The sequence below is a fragment of the Babylonia areolata genome, chromosome 30 (assembly GCF_041734735.1).
Source record: "Babylonia areolata isolate BAREFJ2019XMU chromosome 30, ASM4173473v1, whole genome shotgun sequence".
Lineage (NCBI taxonomy): Eukaryota > Metazoa > Mollusca > Gastropoda > Neogastropoda > Buccinidae > Babylonia > Babylonia areolata.
This window is the reverse complement of record NC_134905.1, coordinates 24,031,375-24,048,287: the sequence shown is the minus strand read 5'-3', so window position 1 is coordinate 24,048,287 and position 16,913 is coordinate 24,031,375. Positions and strand designations below refer to the sequence as shown.

General features: G+C 44.5%; 1 protein-coding gene across 1 annotated transcript in view; it reads left to right on the top strand.

Moving 5' to 3' along the window:
- The first annotated feature begins 3,582 nt into the window (after positions 1–3,582).
- The window catches only part of LOC143275381 (uncharacterized), a 56,066-nt gene continuing 42,735 nt past the window's right edge, over positions 3,583–16,913 (top strand). Inside the window, exons 1-7 of the mRNA XM_076579448.1 lie at positions 3,583–3,849; positions 6,561–6,710; positions 7,275–7,478; positions 9,105–9,350; positions 10,160–10,402; positions 13,724–13,972; positions 14,907–15,047. Of these exons, the coding sequence (XP_076435563.1) occupies positions 3,777–3,849; positions 6,561–6,710; positions 7,275–7,478; positions 9,105–9,350; positions 10,160–10,402; positions 13,724–13,972; positions 14,907–15,047 (1,306 nt within the window). The 5' untranslated portion in view covers positions 3,583–3,776. The remainder of the gene's footprint in view (positions 3,850–6,560; positions 6,711–7,274; positions 7,479–9,104; positions 9,351–10,159; positions 10,403–13,723; positions 13,973–14,906; positions 15,048–16,913) is intronic.

Genomic DNA, 16,913 nt, shown 5'->3' with positions numbered 1-16,913 from the left:
TCGTCTCATCCGAATGACTTGATTCTCAATTTGATTTTCCAGTCAAACTTTGGAGAAAGGGCGAGAGCGGGATTCGAACCCAGACCCTCACGGAATAAGCGTCTTAACCATTCTACCACCTTCCTCCTTCCCAAGCAAAACACACTCATCTACTTTATATAACAATCAACAGGAAAAAAAAAAAAAATGGAGCAAAGCGTGGACAGACACAGCACATATTTTACACGTACACGGAAGTTATTCACCGGAAGTGGACGGCGGAAGTGGACGGAGAAGTGTTATTGAATGACTCGGACAAAGGACAGTGGCGTCGCTGATTTTCCAACGCAATGTCCCTCGCAGCAGTTGACTCTGTATATGTCAGTCCGCTCAGTTCGCCGTGGGAGTCAGTTGTGCGTCGTTTGAGGAAGATCCTGTTTGATTATGTTCGTTTTCCTTGTCACTGATGAGACAGAACAATGGTTTCTAGCGTCGAGTTTCTGAGAGCTCGTAAATAGATATAGTAATTAGGGTGACGGTTGTAAATTAAGTCTTTATTTATTTATTTATTTATTCATTTCTTTCTTTCTTTCTTCATTCATTTATCTATTTATTCATTTATTTATTCATTAATCTATTTATTTATTTATCAATTAATCTATTTATTTATTTATTCATTCATTCATTTCTTTCTTTCTTTTATTCTATTCTGTTTTTGTTCCTGTTTGATAATATGTCTTTCTCGTATGTTTCATTTCTCCTCGTACATTTTGGACTGAAAAGTGATGGGATCGATTCACTCACTTTCCCCACTGTCTGCCTGTCTGTCTGCCTGTTTGTCAATCTGTTTATCTGCCTGTCTGTCAATCTGTCTGTCTGCCTGTCTGTCAATCTGTCGATCTGTCTGTCTGTCTGCCTGTCTGTCAATCTGTCTGTCTGTCTGACTGTCGATCTGTCTATCTGTCTGACTGTCTGTCAATCCGTCTATCTGTCTGTCTGTCACTCTGTCCATCTGTCTATTTGTCTGTCTGCCTGTCTGTCAATCTGTCTGTCTGCATGTCTGCCAAACTGCCAATCTGTCTGTCTGTCAATCTGTCTGTCTGTCTGTCTGTCAATCTGTCTGTCTGTCTGTCTGTCTGCGTGTCTGTCAATCTGTCTATCTGTTTGTCTGCCTGTCTGTCTGCCTGTCTGTCAATCTGTCTGCCTGCCTGTCTGTCAATCTGTCTGCCTGTCTGTCAATCTGTCTGCCTGCCTGTCTGTCAATCTGTATATCTGTCTGTTTGTCTGTCTGCCAATCTGTCTGTCTGCCTGTCTGTCTGTTAATCTGTCTATCTGTCTGTCTGTCTACCTGTCTGTCAATCTGTCTGACTGTCTGTCAATCTGTCTGTCTGTCTGTCTGCCTGTCTGTCTCTTTGTTTCACCCTACGATACTGCACCACCCTTCACTACAGTACAGTTCAATACAATACATTGCAGCACAACACTACACCAAACAACAACAACGACAACAACGACAACAAAACAATGCTATAGTCTGTGATGAAACAAGATACAGTGCAATACAGTGCAGTACAGAACAGTACAGAACAATACAGAAGGTCTAAAGTACAGTGCAGTACAGAACAGATCAGAACAGTACCATTCATACAGCTCAATGCAGTGAATCCAGTACAGTATTATGCAGTGCAATCCAGTGCAATACAATACAATACAATACAATACGACGGACGCGATAGCCGAGTGGTTAAGCGTTGAACTTTTAATCTGAGGGTCCCTAGTTCGAATCTCGGTAACGGCGCCTGGTGGGTAAAGGGTGGATATTTTCCGATCTCCCAGGTCAAATTACGTGCAGACCTGCTTGTGCCTGAATACCCTTTGTGTGTATACGCACGCAGAAGATCAAATACGCACGTCAAAGATCCTGTAATCCATGTCAGAATGCACAACCCCCGAAAATGGAGTATGGCTGCCTACATGACGGGCTGAAAACGGTCATACACGTAAAAGCCCTCTCGTGTGCATACGAATGAACGTGGGAGTTGCAGCCCACGAACGAAGAAGAAGAAGAAGAAGAAGAAGAAGAAGAATGCAATACAATACGATACTATATGATACGATACATTACATTACAATACAGTAGAATACAGTAGAATGTGGAGTGATGGCCTAGAGGTAACGCGTCCGCCTAGGAAGAGAGAGAATCTGAGCGCGCTGGTTCGAATCACGGCTCGGCCGCCGATAATTTTCTCCCCCTCCACTAGACCTTGAGTGGTGGTCTGGACGCTAGTCATTCGGATGAGACGATAAACCGAGGTCCCGTGTACAGCATGCACTTAGCGCACGTAAAAGAACCCACGGCAACAAAAGGTTTGTTCCTGGCAAAATTCTGTAGAAAAATCCACTTCGGTAGGAAAAACAAATCAAAATGCACGCAGGAAAAAATACGAAAAAAAAAAAAAAAAAAAAAAATGCGTGGCGCTGTAGTGTAGCGACGCGTTCTCCCTGAGGAGAGCAGCCCGAATTTCACACAGAGCAATCTGTTGTGATAAAAAGAAATACAAATACAAATACAATACAAACTATGCACTGGTACGTGGTCGTCATCAGTGCCTTTGGTACATAGTTGTTGTCAATGACTGTGAAGCATCGTGTCTGTCAGTGAAGTGACGGTGGCAACAGACCCACATGTTGCTAAGTGGGGCTTTCCTTTCGCATTAAGTTTCTTTCTTCCCGTTTTCAGCCCGGTGTTAGGGGAAATCACGCCCCCCCCCTTCCCCGCTACCCCACCCCCACCAACATCCACCACCATCTGCAACCGAGCCAACACTGCTACATCCTGTTGGAGTTTTGAACGGGTAAAAAAAAAAAAAAAAAAAAAAAAAGGAAAGAAAAAGTATGGCAGTTTGCTTTTGTGTTGGTTTATTTGTGTGTTTTTTTTGTTTTTGTTTTCCATTCATTGGTTATTTTTTCCGTTCTCTCTTTTTATCTTTTTCATTGAATGCATGACGTCTTATGTTTTTTTTTTCTTCTTCGTTGAATTAACGCCTTCCCACACTGCACAAGTTTCATGTTCTTGTTCTTGTTCTTGTTCTCCTCCTCCTCCTTCTTCTTCTCGTGTTTTTTTTGTTGTTGTTGATAGGACACGTAGCTTTTTCTTCTTCATTCACCCTCATGCACACATATACAAATGCATACACGAGCGCGCGCGCGCACACACACACACATATACACTCACACACACACACACACATACACACACGCACATAGACACTCACTCACTCACTCACACACACACACACACACACACACACCCTCACCCACCCATCCACCACCCACACAATACCACGCAACATCCCTCCCCCTCCACCCCAACCCCCAATACACAAACACCCAGCATAATACTACATTCTCTCATTCCCCCGTCACTCCCTCTCCTCCCATAGCACACCAAAAACAAACCAAAAACAAAACAACAACAACAACAAAATCTGCCCAGGGGGTACAGAAATTCAGAAGGGGTCTGGTATATATTGTGAATACGTGACACCGCCCGAAACTTTTATTTAGGTCATGGCATCTTCTTGGTCAGTTTGAGTTCGTGTGAGGTCCTTTATTTTTGTGACGGACGCCCCACTCAGACAGGCAAACAGACAGCCAGACAGCCAGGGCCTCACTCCCTTCAAAACAGCACAAGCTGCATCGAACCGAGAAGAACCCAGCACCGAACAGCTCCAGGCAATAGGTCGTCTTAAAACTGAACTTCCACAGTGATAATTATTGTGACCTTCACTGCGGTCATGGAGTGTCGTCTGCTGATTGCGGTCCTTGTCTGTGTCTTTGGATCCTTCTTGTGCTTTCTGAGGGGTGTGGGTGAGTAGATCAGTTGAAAGATTTTGGGGCTGATTGAACTCACTTCTTGCTTCCATACTGGGCGATTTGTACCTATGTATACTGAGCTTTTTGTATAGGTTTTCAAAAGGATGATTCAAGAATAACGACAAAACATAATTTTACGAACTCTCGACACACGATTGTTTAGACACTGAGTTAGCTAACTTCTACACTATTATTTTATTTATTTATTTATTAGTCGTTGTTGTTTTTTTGCTTGAAGCAGAGAACATTTCATGAGTGCTAGCTTTTCCGAAGGCTCAGTGTGTGTACGTCCATCACTTTAGAGCTTTCGCATAGTGTGCAGAGAAAGTGTGTGTGTGTGTGTGTGTGTGTGTGTGTGTGTGGTGGGGGGTGGGGTGGCGGGGGGGGGTGGGGGGGGGGGGGGGGTGGGGGGATGTGTGTGTGTGTGTGTGTGTGTGTGTGTGTGTGGACATGTTAAGCTTCCTGCTTGTGTAGAGAAAAGTCATGACTGGAAGACAAAGAACAAGAAAAAAATAAACAAGAAAGAAAAAATAGACACACACAAAAAAGAGAAATGAAATTCACGTACACATACATACGCACGAAGGAGCGCGCGCACACACATGTACACACACACACACACACACACACACACACACACACACACACACACACACACACACACACACACACACACACACACACACACACACACACACACACGCACACACACACACACACACACACACACACACACACACACACACACACACACACACACACACACACACACGCACACTATAAAATAAACATCAGCATGGACACAAAAGACTAATACGTTACCATCATTATCACCACGACGCGACGATGAGTGCGTGTGTGCGTGCATGTGTGCGTGCGTGCGTGCGTGCGTGCGTGTGTGTGTGTGTGTGTGTGTGTGTGTGTGTGTGTGTGCTTGCGTGTGTTTCGTGCGTGCGTAGAGTGCGGATCGGGAGAAAGTTGGAGTGTAGCTGAATTCGACAATGAAAAACTTCAAGTTTCATTAGAAAAACTGTACCATTGTCAACAAGGAGATCAGCAATGATAAAAACTACTACACTACTACTACTGATTTGAGTAACGCTGATGATATTTATGAGAGAGAGGGGAAAAGAGAGGAAAAGAGACAGAGACGTGGAGGTTAAAGAGAGATATAGGTACAGAAAGAGAGAGGGAAAGAGAGAGATGGAAAGAGAGAGAGGGGAGAGAGAGAGAGAGAGAGAGAGAGAGAGAGAGAGAGAGAGAGGACAAGACAAATTCTTTATTTCGAGGATAATAGATAAGCACTGGTGTGCTTTTTTACATCCAGAGAGAGAGAGAGAGAGGGAGGGAGATATAGATAGATAGATAGATGGATATATATATGTATGTATATATATAAATATATATATATATATATACAGAGAGAGAGAGAGAGAGAGAGAGAGAGAGAGAGAGAGATACATATATATATATGCGGAGATAAAGAGAGATATAGTTACACACACACACACACACACACACACACACACACACACACACACACACACACAGAGGAGAGAGAGAGAGAAAGAGAGAGAGAGGGGCACACATACATAGACGCATAGACATACGGACACAGACACAGACACAGACCAGACACAGACAGACAGACAGACAGACAGACACACACACACACACACACACACACACACACACACACACACACACAGAGAGACTAATACATACAAAGTTCGCACTTCCGCAATACGTGAGGCTTTCAGTTTCCAGACCCATGACAGAGTGTGCTTGATGATTCATCCTGTATATATTGTGTCCCAACTGTCTGTCTGTCTGTCTGTCTGTGTCTCTGTCTGTCTCTGTCTCTCTACGTGTCTCTCTGTGCGTACCTATATATCTCTTTGCATTTATGTCTCTCTTCCTCTCTGAAGCTGTGTCTCTCTCTGTCTCTCCCTGTCATTCATTGTCTCTGTCTCTGTCTCTCTGTCTGTCTGTCTGCCTGTCTCTTTTCTCTGTCTGTCTGTCTATTTCTCTCAGTTTTTGACCATTTTAATTGCTGCTTCTGCTGCTGCTTCTTCTACCATGACGAATAACTACTACTACTGCTGCTGTTACAACTACGACTGCTGCTGTTGCAACTATACTACTGGTACTACTACTATGACGATCAACTATTGCTAATGCTGCTGCTGCTGTTGCTGCTACTGCTACTACTGCTGCTACTACTATGACCACTAACTACTACTACTACTGCTGCTGCTGCTGCTACTGCTACTACTGTTGCTGCCACTACTACTACTAGTACTGCTGCTGCTGCTGCTGCTGCTACTACTACTACCATGACAACTAACTACTACTACTACTACTGCTGCTGCTGCTACTACTAGTACTGCTACTTCTACCATGACGACTAGTACTACTACTACTACTGCTTCAGCTGCTACTAGTACTACTACTGCTGCTGCATCTACCAGTAATGTTACTACTACTATGACGACTAACTACTACTTCTGCTGCTGCTATTGCTGCAACTGCTACGACGACGACTATTACTACTACTACTTCTGCTGATGCTGTTGCTCCTCCTCCTCCTACTGCTACTACCACCACTACTACTACTGCTACTGCTACTACTGTTGCTGCTGCTGTTAATACTATTACTTTAACATCGTTTTGTCGCATTGGCACGACCATTCACTGTGATGCAGACGCCCACTGCGCGGAAATTGGAGAGTTTGGAGACGGGCGGTGTCAGTACCTGTGTCGCTGTGTCACGTGGAACCTGTGTGACACGTCACGTGGTCAGTGTGAAGCTCCGGGCTGCGCTGCTGGCTACGGTGGTACCGCCTGCCAGTACGGTGAGTGGGGTTGGAGGTTCCCGTCTGGGCTCTCTCTCTCTCTCTCTCTCTCTCTCTTCCTTTCTTTCTTGTATCACTGTTTGTTTCTTTCTATCTTTGTCGCTTTGTTCTGTTTTATTATCTAAAAAAAAGTTTATTTATTCATTTATTTATTCATCTATTCATTTATCTATCTATTTATTCATTTATCTATCTATTTATTCATTTATCTATCTATTTATCTTTATTTTTGTTTTATTTTCTGTTCTTTATTTTGAAATTCTTATTTCTTTATTTTTTGTTTCATGTTATTTTCATCTTTATTCTATTTTTCTATATTTTCATTTTATCATTCAATGATTTTTTTTTGTTGATTTGCTTTTTCATTTCATAAATATTTTTTTCATTTTTATTCAAGTTTATATTATTTGATTTGTTTATTTTTTAAAATTTTGTTTCATTTCATCTGCCAGTTTATTTATCTATTCATTTATTTCTTTATTTATTCATTTGCATATTCATTCATTATTTGATTGATGTGATTGATTGATTGATTTGCATATATTCGTATATTTTCCCTCGCAGAAAACCTCGCTTTCGGTCAAGCTGTTGAGACAAACGTGTCCATTGTTGACCCGGCGAATGGCTGGGGGCACTTGGTGGACGGGGACAGCACCACGTCCGTTGTAAAGAACGGCCACAGTGGTCTGCCCATTGTGGTGACCACCCGGGAAAAATCCTGGACAGATTTCATCCAAGTCGTGCTGTTCAGTGCTAATGTCAGCTTCGGTAAGTGTTCGTAATCCTAATTCTAAGTGTCCATAGCGTTGATTCAAGCTTTGGTAAGTTTTTCTTTGTGTTGATTCAAGCTTTGGTAAGTTTTTCTTTGTGTTGATTCAAGCTTTTGGTACGTGTTCATAGTGTTGAATCAAGCTTTTGGTAAGTGTTCATAGCATAGATTCAAGCTTTGGTAAGTGCTAAATCAAACGTTGGTAAGTGTTCATAGTGTTGATTCAAGATTTGATAAGTGTTTACAGTGTTTGTTCAAGCTTTTGGTAAGTGTTCATTGTGTTGATTCAAGGTTTGGTAAGTGTTCATAGTGCAGATTCAAGCTTTGGTAAGTGCTAAATCAAACGTTGATAAGTGTTCACAGTGTTTATTTAAGCTTTTGGTAAGTGTTCATTGTGTTGATTCAAGGTTTGGTAAGTGTTCATAGCATAGATTCAAGCTTTGGTAAGTGCTAAATCAAACGTTGGTAAGTGTTCATAGTGTTGATTCAAGATTTGATGTGTTTACAGTGTTTATTCAAGCTTTTGGTAAGTGTTCATTGTGTTGATTCAAGGTTTGGTAAGTGTTCATAGTGCAGATTCAAGCTTTGGTAAGTGCTAAATCAAACGTTGATAAGTGTTCACAGTGTTTATTTAAGCTTTTGGTAAGTGTTCATTGTGTTGATTCAAGGTTTGGTAAGTGTTCATAGTGCAGATTCAAGCTTTGGTAAGTGCTAAATCAAACGTTGATAAGTGTTCACAGTGTTTATTTAAGCTTTTGGTAATGGTTCATTGTGTTGATTCAAGGTTTGGTAAGTGTTCATAGTGTTGATACAAGCTTTGGTAAGTGCTAAATCAAGCGTTGGTAAGTGTTCATAGTGTTAATTCTAGATTTGGTAAGGGTTCATAGTGCTAGTTCTAGCTTTGGTAAGAGTCTGTTGTGTTGATTCAAGCTTTGGTAAGTGTTCACAGTGCTAATTCTTGCTTTGGTAAGTGTTCACAGTGCTAATTCTTGCTTTGGTAAGTGTTCACAGGGCTAATTCTTGCTTTGGTAAGTGTTCACAGGGCTAATTCTTGCTTTGGTAAGTGTTCACAGTGCTAATTCTTGCTTTGGTAAGTGTTCACAGGCTAACTCTTGCTTTGGTAAGTGTTCACAGTGCTAACTCTTGCTCTGGTAAGTGTTCATAGTGTTAATTCTTGCTTTGGTAAGTGTTCACAGGGCTAATTCTTGCTTTGGTAAGTGTTCACAGTGCTAATTCTTGCTTTGGTAAGTGTTCACAGTGCTAATTCTTGCTCTGGTAAGTGTTCATAGTGTTAATTCTTGCTTTGGTAAGTGTTCACAGGGCTAATTCTTGCTTTGGTAAGTGTTCACAGTGCTAATTCTTGCTTTGGTAAGTGTTCACAGTGCTGATTCTTGCTTTGGTAAGTGTTCACAGTGCTAATTCTTGCTTTGGTAAGTGTTCACAGTGCTAATTCTTGCTTTGGTAAGTGTTCATAGTTCATAATTACAGTACCAGTGTCGACAAGGTCAGCAATAATGATAAAAACAGAACCCACACCTATTCCTCCCTCTCACGTACACCCCCTATCCCCCCTCTCCCTTCTTTTCTTCACAATCTTTTTTCTTTCTTTTTCTTTTTCAATCAAGATACCACAGCCTCAGCCGACGACATTCTGGTCGAGTACATCACTGACAACAATTACAACGCAGCGACACCAATGTCGATGATGACGACGACGACGACGACGATGACAACGTTGCAGCCACATCTGCCGCGGCCCGAGGACTCGCTCGTGACTTACCGCCTCCCGAAGCCAGCTTTGGTGACCGGTGTTCGAATCCGCGCTCTGCACAACAAGGCTCTGGCCTTGAGTGAGGTCAGCGTTTTCGGAGGTGAGGAATGAAGGAAGGAAGGGAGGAAGGGAGATAGGAAGGAGGGAAGGGAGGGAGGGAGGAAGGAGGGAAGGGAGGAAGGGAGGGATGGTGGGAGATAGAAAGGAAGGGAGGGAGGGAGGGAGGGAGAAGGAATGGAGGGAGGAAGGAAGGAAGGAGGGAGGGAGGGAGGGAGAAGGAAGGAGGGAGGGAGGGAGAAGGAAGGAAGGAATGGAGGGAGGGAGGGAGGATGGAAGGAAGGAAGGGAGGGAGGGACGGAGGAAGGAAGGGAGGGAGGGAGGAAGAGGGGGAGGAAAGGAGGGAGGGAAGGAGGGAGGGAGGAAGAGGGGGAGGAAGGAAGAAAGGAAGGAAGGGAGGGAGATACAAAGGAAGGAAGAGAGGGAGAAGGAAGGAAGGGAGGAAGGAAGGGAGGGAGGGAGGGAGGGAGATAGAAAGGAAAGGGGGGAGGGAGGGAGAAAGGAAGAGAGGGAGATAGGAAGGAAGGGAGGAAGGAAAGGAAGGAAGCGAAAACAGAATTTGCAACCATACACATACATCTCTCTCTCTCTCTCTCTCTCTCTCCATTATATATATATATATATATATATATATATATATATATATATATACACACATACATACATACATACACGTGTGTGTGTGTGTGTGTGTGTGTGTGTGTGTGTGTGTTGTTGTTGTTGTTGTTGTTGTTGTTGTTGTTGTTTTTGTAGCCGTTTTTTCTCATGTGTGTTTGCGTGTGTGAAAGCAAGCGAACAGCCTCAGCTTCGTGTCCAAAACAAACGACGACCTTCTCTTTCAAAAACAAACAGGAAGGAACCTGGCGTTGTACAAAAGCGCCACTCAAGGGGAAGCCACTCACATCAACAAGAACGACAACAAGCCGGCTTCCGCCAGTCTGGCAGTAGACGGAGAGACAGAGTGCACGAAAAGGGGACAGTACTCTCGAACAGCCAGTGTGGTGAGCGGCCTTGCCCCTCAGGACTCTTGGTGGACGGTGTTTCTTGGGGTCCATGTGAACATCTGGGCCGTGAAGATCTACCACGAGGACACTGGTGAGTCTTTTGGTGGCCTAGTTCTGGCGGTGGGGACACTGGTGAGTCTTTTGGTGGCCTAGTTCTGGCGGTGGGGACACTGGTGAGTCTTTTGGTGGCCTATTTCTGGCGATGGAGATACTGGTGAGTCTTTTGGTGGCCTAGTTCTGGCGGTGGGGACACTGGTGAGTCTTTTGGTGGCCTAGTTCTGGCGATGGAGATACTGGTGAGTCTTTTGGTGGCCTAGTTCTGGCGTGGGGACACTGGTGAGTCTTTTGGTGGCCTAGTTCTGGCGGTGGGGACATTGGTGAGTCTTTTGGTGGCCTAGTTCTAGCGGTGGGGACACTGGTGAGTCTTTTGGTGGCCTATTTCTAGCGGTGGGGACACTGGTGAGTGTTTTTGTGGCCTAGTTCTGGCGGTGGGGACACTGGTGAGTCTTTCGGTGACCTAGTTGTGGTGGTGGGGACACTGGTGTCTTTTGGTGACCTAGTTGTGGTGGTGGGGACACTGGTGAGTCTTTTGGTGGCGTAGTTCTGGCGGTGGGGACACTGGTGAGTCTTTTGGTGGCCTAGTTCTGGCGGTGGGGACACTGGTGAGTCTTTTGGTGGCCTAGTTCTGGCGGTGGGGACACTGGTGAGTCTTTTGGTGGCCTAGTTCTAGCGGTGGGGACACTGGTGAGTCTTTTGGTGGCCTAGTTCTGGCGGTGGGGACACTGGTGAGTCTTTTTGTGGCCTAGTTCTGGCGGTGGGGACACTGGTGAGTCTTTTGGTGGCCTAGTTCTGGCGGTGGGGACACTGGTGAGTCTTTTTGTGGCCTAGTTCTGGCGGTGGAAATACTGGTGAGTCTTTTTGTGACCCAGTTCTGGCGGTGGGGACACTGGTGAGTCTTTTGGTGGCCTAGTTCTGGCGGTGGGGACACTGGTGAGTCTTTTTGTGGCGTAGTTCTGGCGGTGGAAATACTGGTGAGTCTTTTTGTGACCCAGTTCTGGCGGTGGGGACACTGGTGAGTCTTTTTGTGACCCAGTTCTGGCGGTGGGGACACTGATGAGTATTTTGGTGACATAGTTCTTGCGGTGGGGACACTGGTGAGTATTTTGGTGACCTAGTTCTGGCGGTGGGGACACTGGTGAGTCTTTTGGTGGCCTAGTTCTGGCGGTGGGGACACTGGTGAGTCTTTTGGTGACCTAGTTCTGGCGGTGGGGACACTGGTGAGTCTTTTGGTGGCCTAGTTCTGGCGGTGGGGACACTGGTGAGTCTTTTGGTGGCCTAGTTCTGGCGATGGAGATACTGGTGAGTCTTTTGGTGGCATAGCTCTGGCGTTTTGGCCAGTATGTATGAGCTTATGTTACATATTGACATGAGTTTACAGTTGGGCCAACAGCAAAGTGAGAGCTGTGTTATCAATGGTTTCTCCATTGCGATGGGAAATCATTTACAGCTTCGTCTTTTATGAAGGGCTATGACTCTCAAACTAGGAGGCAAAATTGCGCTGGCTCTTAGTGCTGCAGCCTTGGAGAGTAGTTGGCCTTTGGGAAGCATCACCAAATGCCGACTGTCCTAAAACACTCTTGGCCGAGTGGATGTAACCCGAGCAAGACACTCTCCACTTTAATAAAATTATCGCCCAGATAGTCGGGACAGCAGTTACCTCCTCTGCTGTTCTGATGATCGGAGACGAACATGATTGACTATCACACATACAGAAAGAACAAATACACCAAAAGAACAAAGACTGTGTGATACTTGTAACAGTTTAGAAGATGAGATTCACCTATTAGACAATTGTGTAAAGTACAATACTTACAGACAGATTCCTAATCGATATATATGTCGTCCAAATGCAAAGCCTAGTGAATTGATCCTTCTAACAGAAATACAACCAAGGCTGGCGAAATTTGTTCATGAATGTTTCTCTTCTTAATATGCACATGTTTATGTTTCATTGTGTCTTATAAACTTTAAGGTTTTGTGACAATAAAAAGTATTCTATTCTATTCTATTTTATAAGTTCTGGCGGTGTGTGTGGCGTTAGATGGGTGTCACCCTCTTCGTTTCAATATTGCTTTAAAGTTGAGAGTTCTCCTAGAAAATACGAGCATGTGCATTTGTCAAGTTTGGGATGTTGTTCTGCCATAAGTGCAGGCGTGTACATTTTGTCAAGTTCAGGATCATTATCATTCACGAGTGGAACAAACGTGCAGTTACCCATTTAATGATTTTTCTTTAAGATGACACTGATGGTATTGATAATAATAATACTGATAATGATGATGATAACAACAACAACAATAATAACAACAACAATCATAATGATAATAATGATAATAATAATAATAACAACAACAATCATAATGATAATAATGATAATAATATTTATATAGCGCTGAATTCTGTGCAGAGACAAATCAAAGCGCTTTCGCAGCAGTCATTCAGTAGTGTGATTAGCTCAAACAAACAAAGTGCATCTTTCCAGGTCGACTTTATTACATCTATTTTTCTTGTCAATGCATCTCAGTAAAGCTTATTCACGTCTAGTACCTATGCAATAATCAATACCGTATACGCCTTGACCCCCAACAACAGTTCCCACATTACCTGACCTTACCTGATGTTACCTGACCTGACCTGACCTGACCTCATCAATCCACAGCGGACCACCAGCAACATCTTCACCCCCTGACCCTCAACGTCACTGGCACAGCTCCCACCTGACTTGACCTGACCTTACCTTACTACACCTTACATTCACGTATCTCACCTGACGTCACCTGACCTTACCTTACTACACCTTACATTCACGTATCTCACCTGACCTAACCTGACCTTACCTCACTACACCTTACATTCACGTATCTCACCTGACTTGACCTGACCTGACCTTACTACACCTTACATTCACGTATCTCACCTGACGTCACCTGACCTTACCTTACTACACCTTACATTCACGTATCTCACCTGACTTGACCTGACCTTACCTCACTACACCTTACATTCACGTATCTCACCTGACTTGACCTGACCTTACCTTACTACACCTTACATTCACGTATCTCACCTGACGTCACCTGACCTGACCTTACTACACCTTACATTCACGTATCTCACCTGACGTCACCTGACCTGACCTTACTACACCTTACATTCACGTATCTCACCTGACGTCACCTGACCTGACCTTACTACACCTTACATTCACGTATCTCACCTGACGTCACCTGACCTTACCTTACTACACCTTACATTCACGTATCTCACCTGACGTCACCTGACCTGACCTTACTACACCTTACATTCACGTATCTCACCTGACGTCACCTGACCTGACCTCATCAATCCACAGCAAACCCGGACCAGAATCTCTTCCCCCTGGCCCTCAACGTCACCCCCCTCAGGAACGACAGCAGCTCCCAGGTGACTGTGCTCCGCCTCAACGGGTCGTCCTCCTCCCCCTCCTCCTCCTCCTCTGTCACCCGTGCAGGGCACGTGACGCACGTGCTCCTGCCCAGGCCCGTGACGGCTTCCAGCCTGACCCTGTGGAGAGAGCAACCCGGCACGGTGCTTCAGCTGTGCGAGGTGGAGGTGTTCGGAGGTGAGGGGGGCGTGGGGGGCTTGGCGGGGATGGGGTGTGTGTGTGTGTGTGTGTGTGGGGGGGGGAGGGGAGGGGCACGGGGGGGAGGGGGTCACGGGGGGGTCGTCAGTCGTCGTTGTTGTTGTGTGTTGTTACCGTCATTGTCGTCATCATCGTCGTCGTCGCCGTTATCATCACCCATCATTATCATCGTCGACGTCGTTATTGTCGTCGTCGTCATAATCATCATTGTTATCACTATTGTTGTAGTCGTCATCGTTACCATCATCACCGTCGTCATCATAATTATTATCACTATTATCGTCGTGATCGTCGTCGTCATCATCATCATCGTCGTTGTCATCGTCATAATCACCATCATCATCATCGTCCTCTTCCTCCTCCGCCTTGTCGTCGTCATCACCGTCATCATCATCGTTTTCGTCCTCCTTATTCTCATCGTCATCATCACCTACATCCTCATCATTATCACTGTCATCACCACCACTATCACCAACACCACATCATCATCACCACCACCACCACCTCCATTGTCTTCGCGATCTTCACCGTCACCATCAATTCATCATCATCATCACCATCACCACAACCAACATCATTATTATCACGATCATCACAGTCATCATCATCATCATCATCATCATCATCACCACCACCACCCATCACCACCACCACCATCATTATCATCACGATCACCACCGTCACCATCATATATATATATATATATATATATATATATATATATATATATATATATATATACATATATATATAATCCTTTTTTTTCTGTACACATTATCATACAAACTAGCATGCACAGTGACATAAGTTAAGTCCTATCGCTCCTCTTGCCACATAATCAATATTGGCCTACCACCCACCCACCCATCCACACAGTCAATACAGTACCCTACTTATTCTGGCTTGCTTTCAGATTGTGAGGACGGGTATTACGGGTGGGAATGCGGCACTCCTTGCGGGTGCGCGGACAAGGGAGAGGTGTGTGATAAACTGTGGGGCTTCTGTCCTCAGTCCCGCTGTCGCGCGGGGTACAAGGGAGACAACTGTCAGCAAGGTGAGACGTTCTTCTGTTGGGGGTGGGTGTGGGGAGGTTTGTATGAGTTAGTTATCTTCCCAAAAACAATTTGGGAAGAGAATGCTGCCTACAAAGTCACAACCTCCAGCCTAACGATGGAAGTTGAAGCCGTGACACATGCCCTCCAGTGGCTATCGTCCTTCCATACGCCCGGAAACCAACATGCCATGATTCTAACCGACTCAATGAACCTCATACAGAAAATTGAAAACGGAATGGGAAGCCCAGAGTGGCATAACGCAATGCGCAACTTTCAGATTAAAAAACTCACATGGTCATACTGCCCGGGACATGCAGGTGTTAAGGGAAATGAGCGAGCTGACAGACTTGCTGGTAACGCAACACCAACGAGCAGCCTACATCTAGGAAAATCGGAAATCCTCAGAAAAGTCAAAGAATACCAAAAAGAACAGGTACAAGGCCATCACACCATTGATCGCCTCAAAGAAATAAAAGCAGAGAGAGGGAGCGGCCGCAAATCTAACATGAAAGGTAGAGCACGATGCTTTGCAAATCAAACAAATATCGGCATCATTTCCAAACCAACATTGCGCAAATTTCTTCAAAACGGAACAGAGTCTCTGTGGGCCTTTCCAAATACAATAGACCGAGCAACACACTAGATGCCACGTTCTTGGCATCAGAGATCTTTTCCCATCCCTCTTGCGGCCAGTCAGTGGCGGCTGTGTGTGTTTGTGTGTATGTGTGGGTCTGTGCTTTTGAGTGCGTTTGTGAATGCGCGAGAGTGAAATTGCACACAAGTGTCAGGAGAGATATGTGTACGTGTGTGTGTGTGTGTGTGTGTGTGTGAGGGGAGGTGGGAGTGCGGGGGGAGGTGGGGTAGAGGATGAGGTATGTGAGTGTATGCATGCCTACACTGTGGGAGCAACAGGATATTGGAACGTGTATATATATATATATATATATATATATATATATATATATATATATATATCTTTGTATGTACGTGTGTGGGGTTGGGGGTGGGAGATATGGGCGTATGTGTGTGTGCTTGTACAAGTAAGTGTTCATCTCTGTGAGTGTGTGTTTGTGTGTGTGTGTGTGTGCCGTGGAAGCTGCGATACGTAGACTAGAAATAAGTGTGTGGAGGAGGGGGTAGAGGAGGTGCAAGGTAATGTGTGTGTGTGTGTGTGTGTGTATGTGTGTGTTGGAGCTCATGTACGTTTATATGTATTTGACTGTGCTTTCATATGTGCTTGTACAAGTAAGTGTTCATCTCTGTGAGTGTGTGTTTGTGTGTGTGTGTGTGTGTGTGTGTGTGTGTGCCGTGGAAGCTGCGATACTTAGACTAGAAATGAGTGTGTGGAGGAGGGGGGTAGAGGAGGTGCACGGTAATGCGTGTGTGTGTGTGTGTGTTGGAGCTCATGTACGTTTATATGTATTTGACTGTGCTTTCATATATGTGAAACTGCATGTCTGGTGCATTTCTGTTATGCATGTGTGGGTGTATGTGTGAATGTGTGTCTTCATATTTTACATTTATTTGCTTATTTATCACCATTGTTGTCTTATTTATTTATTTATTTATGTTTTATTATTATCATTTTATTAGTATTACTAATATTATTACTACTACCTTTTTCTATATTATAATTATTATTTATTTATTTATTTATTTATGCAAGCTTATCTATTATTTATTCCCCCGTTGTTGTTTTTTTTTTTTTTGTGTGTGTGTGTGTGTGTGTGTGTGTGTGTGTGTGTGTGTGTGTGTGTGTGTGTGTGTGTGTGTCCTCAAGGCCTGACTAAGCGCGTTGGGTTACGCTGCTGGTCAGGCATCTGCTTGGCAGATGTGGTGTAGCGTATATGGTTTTGTCCGAACGC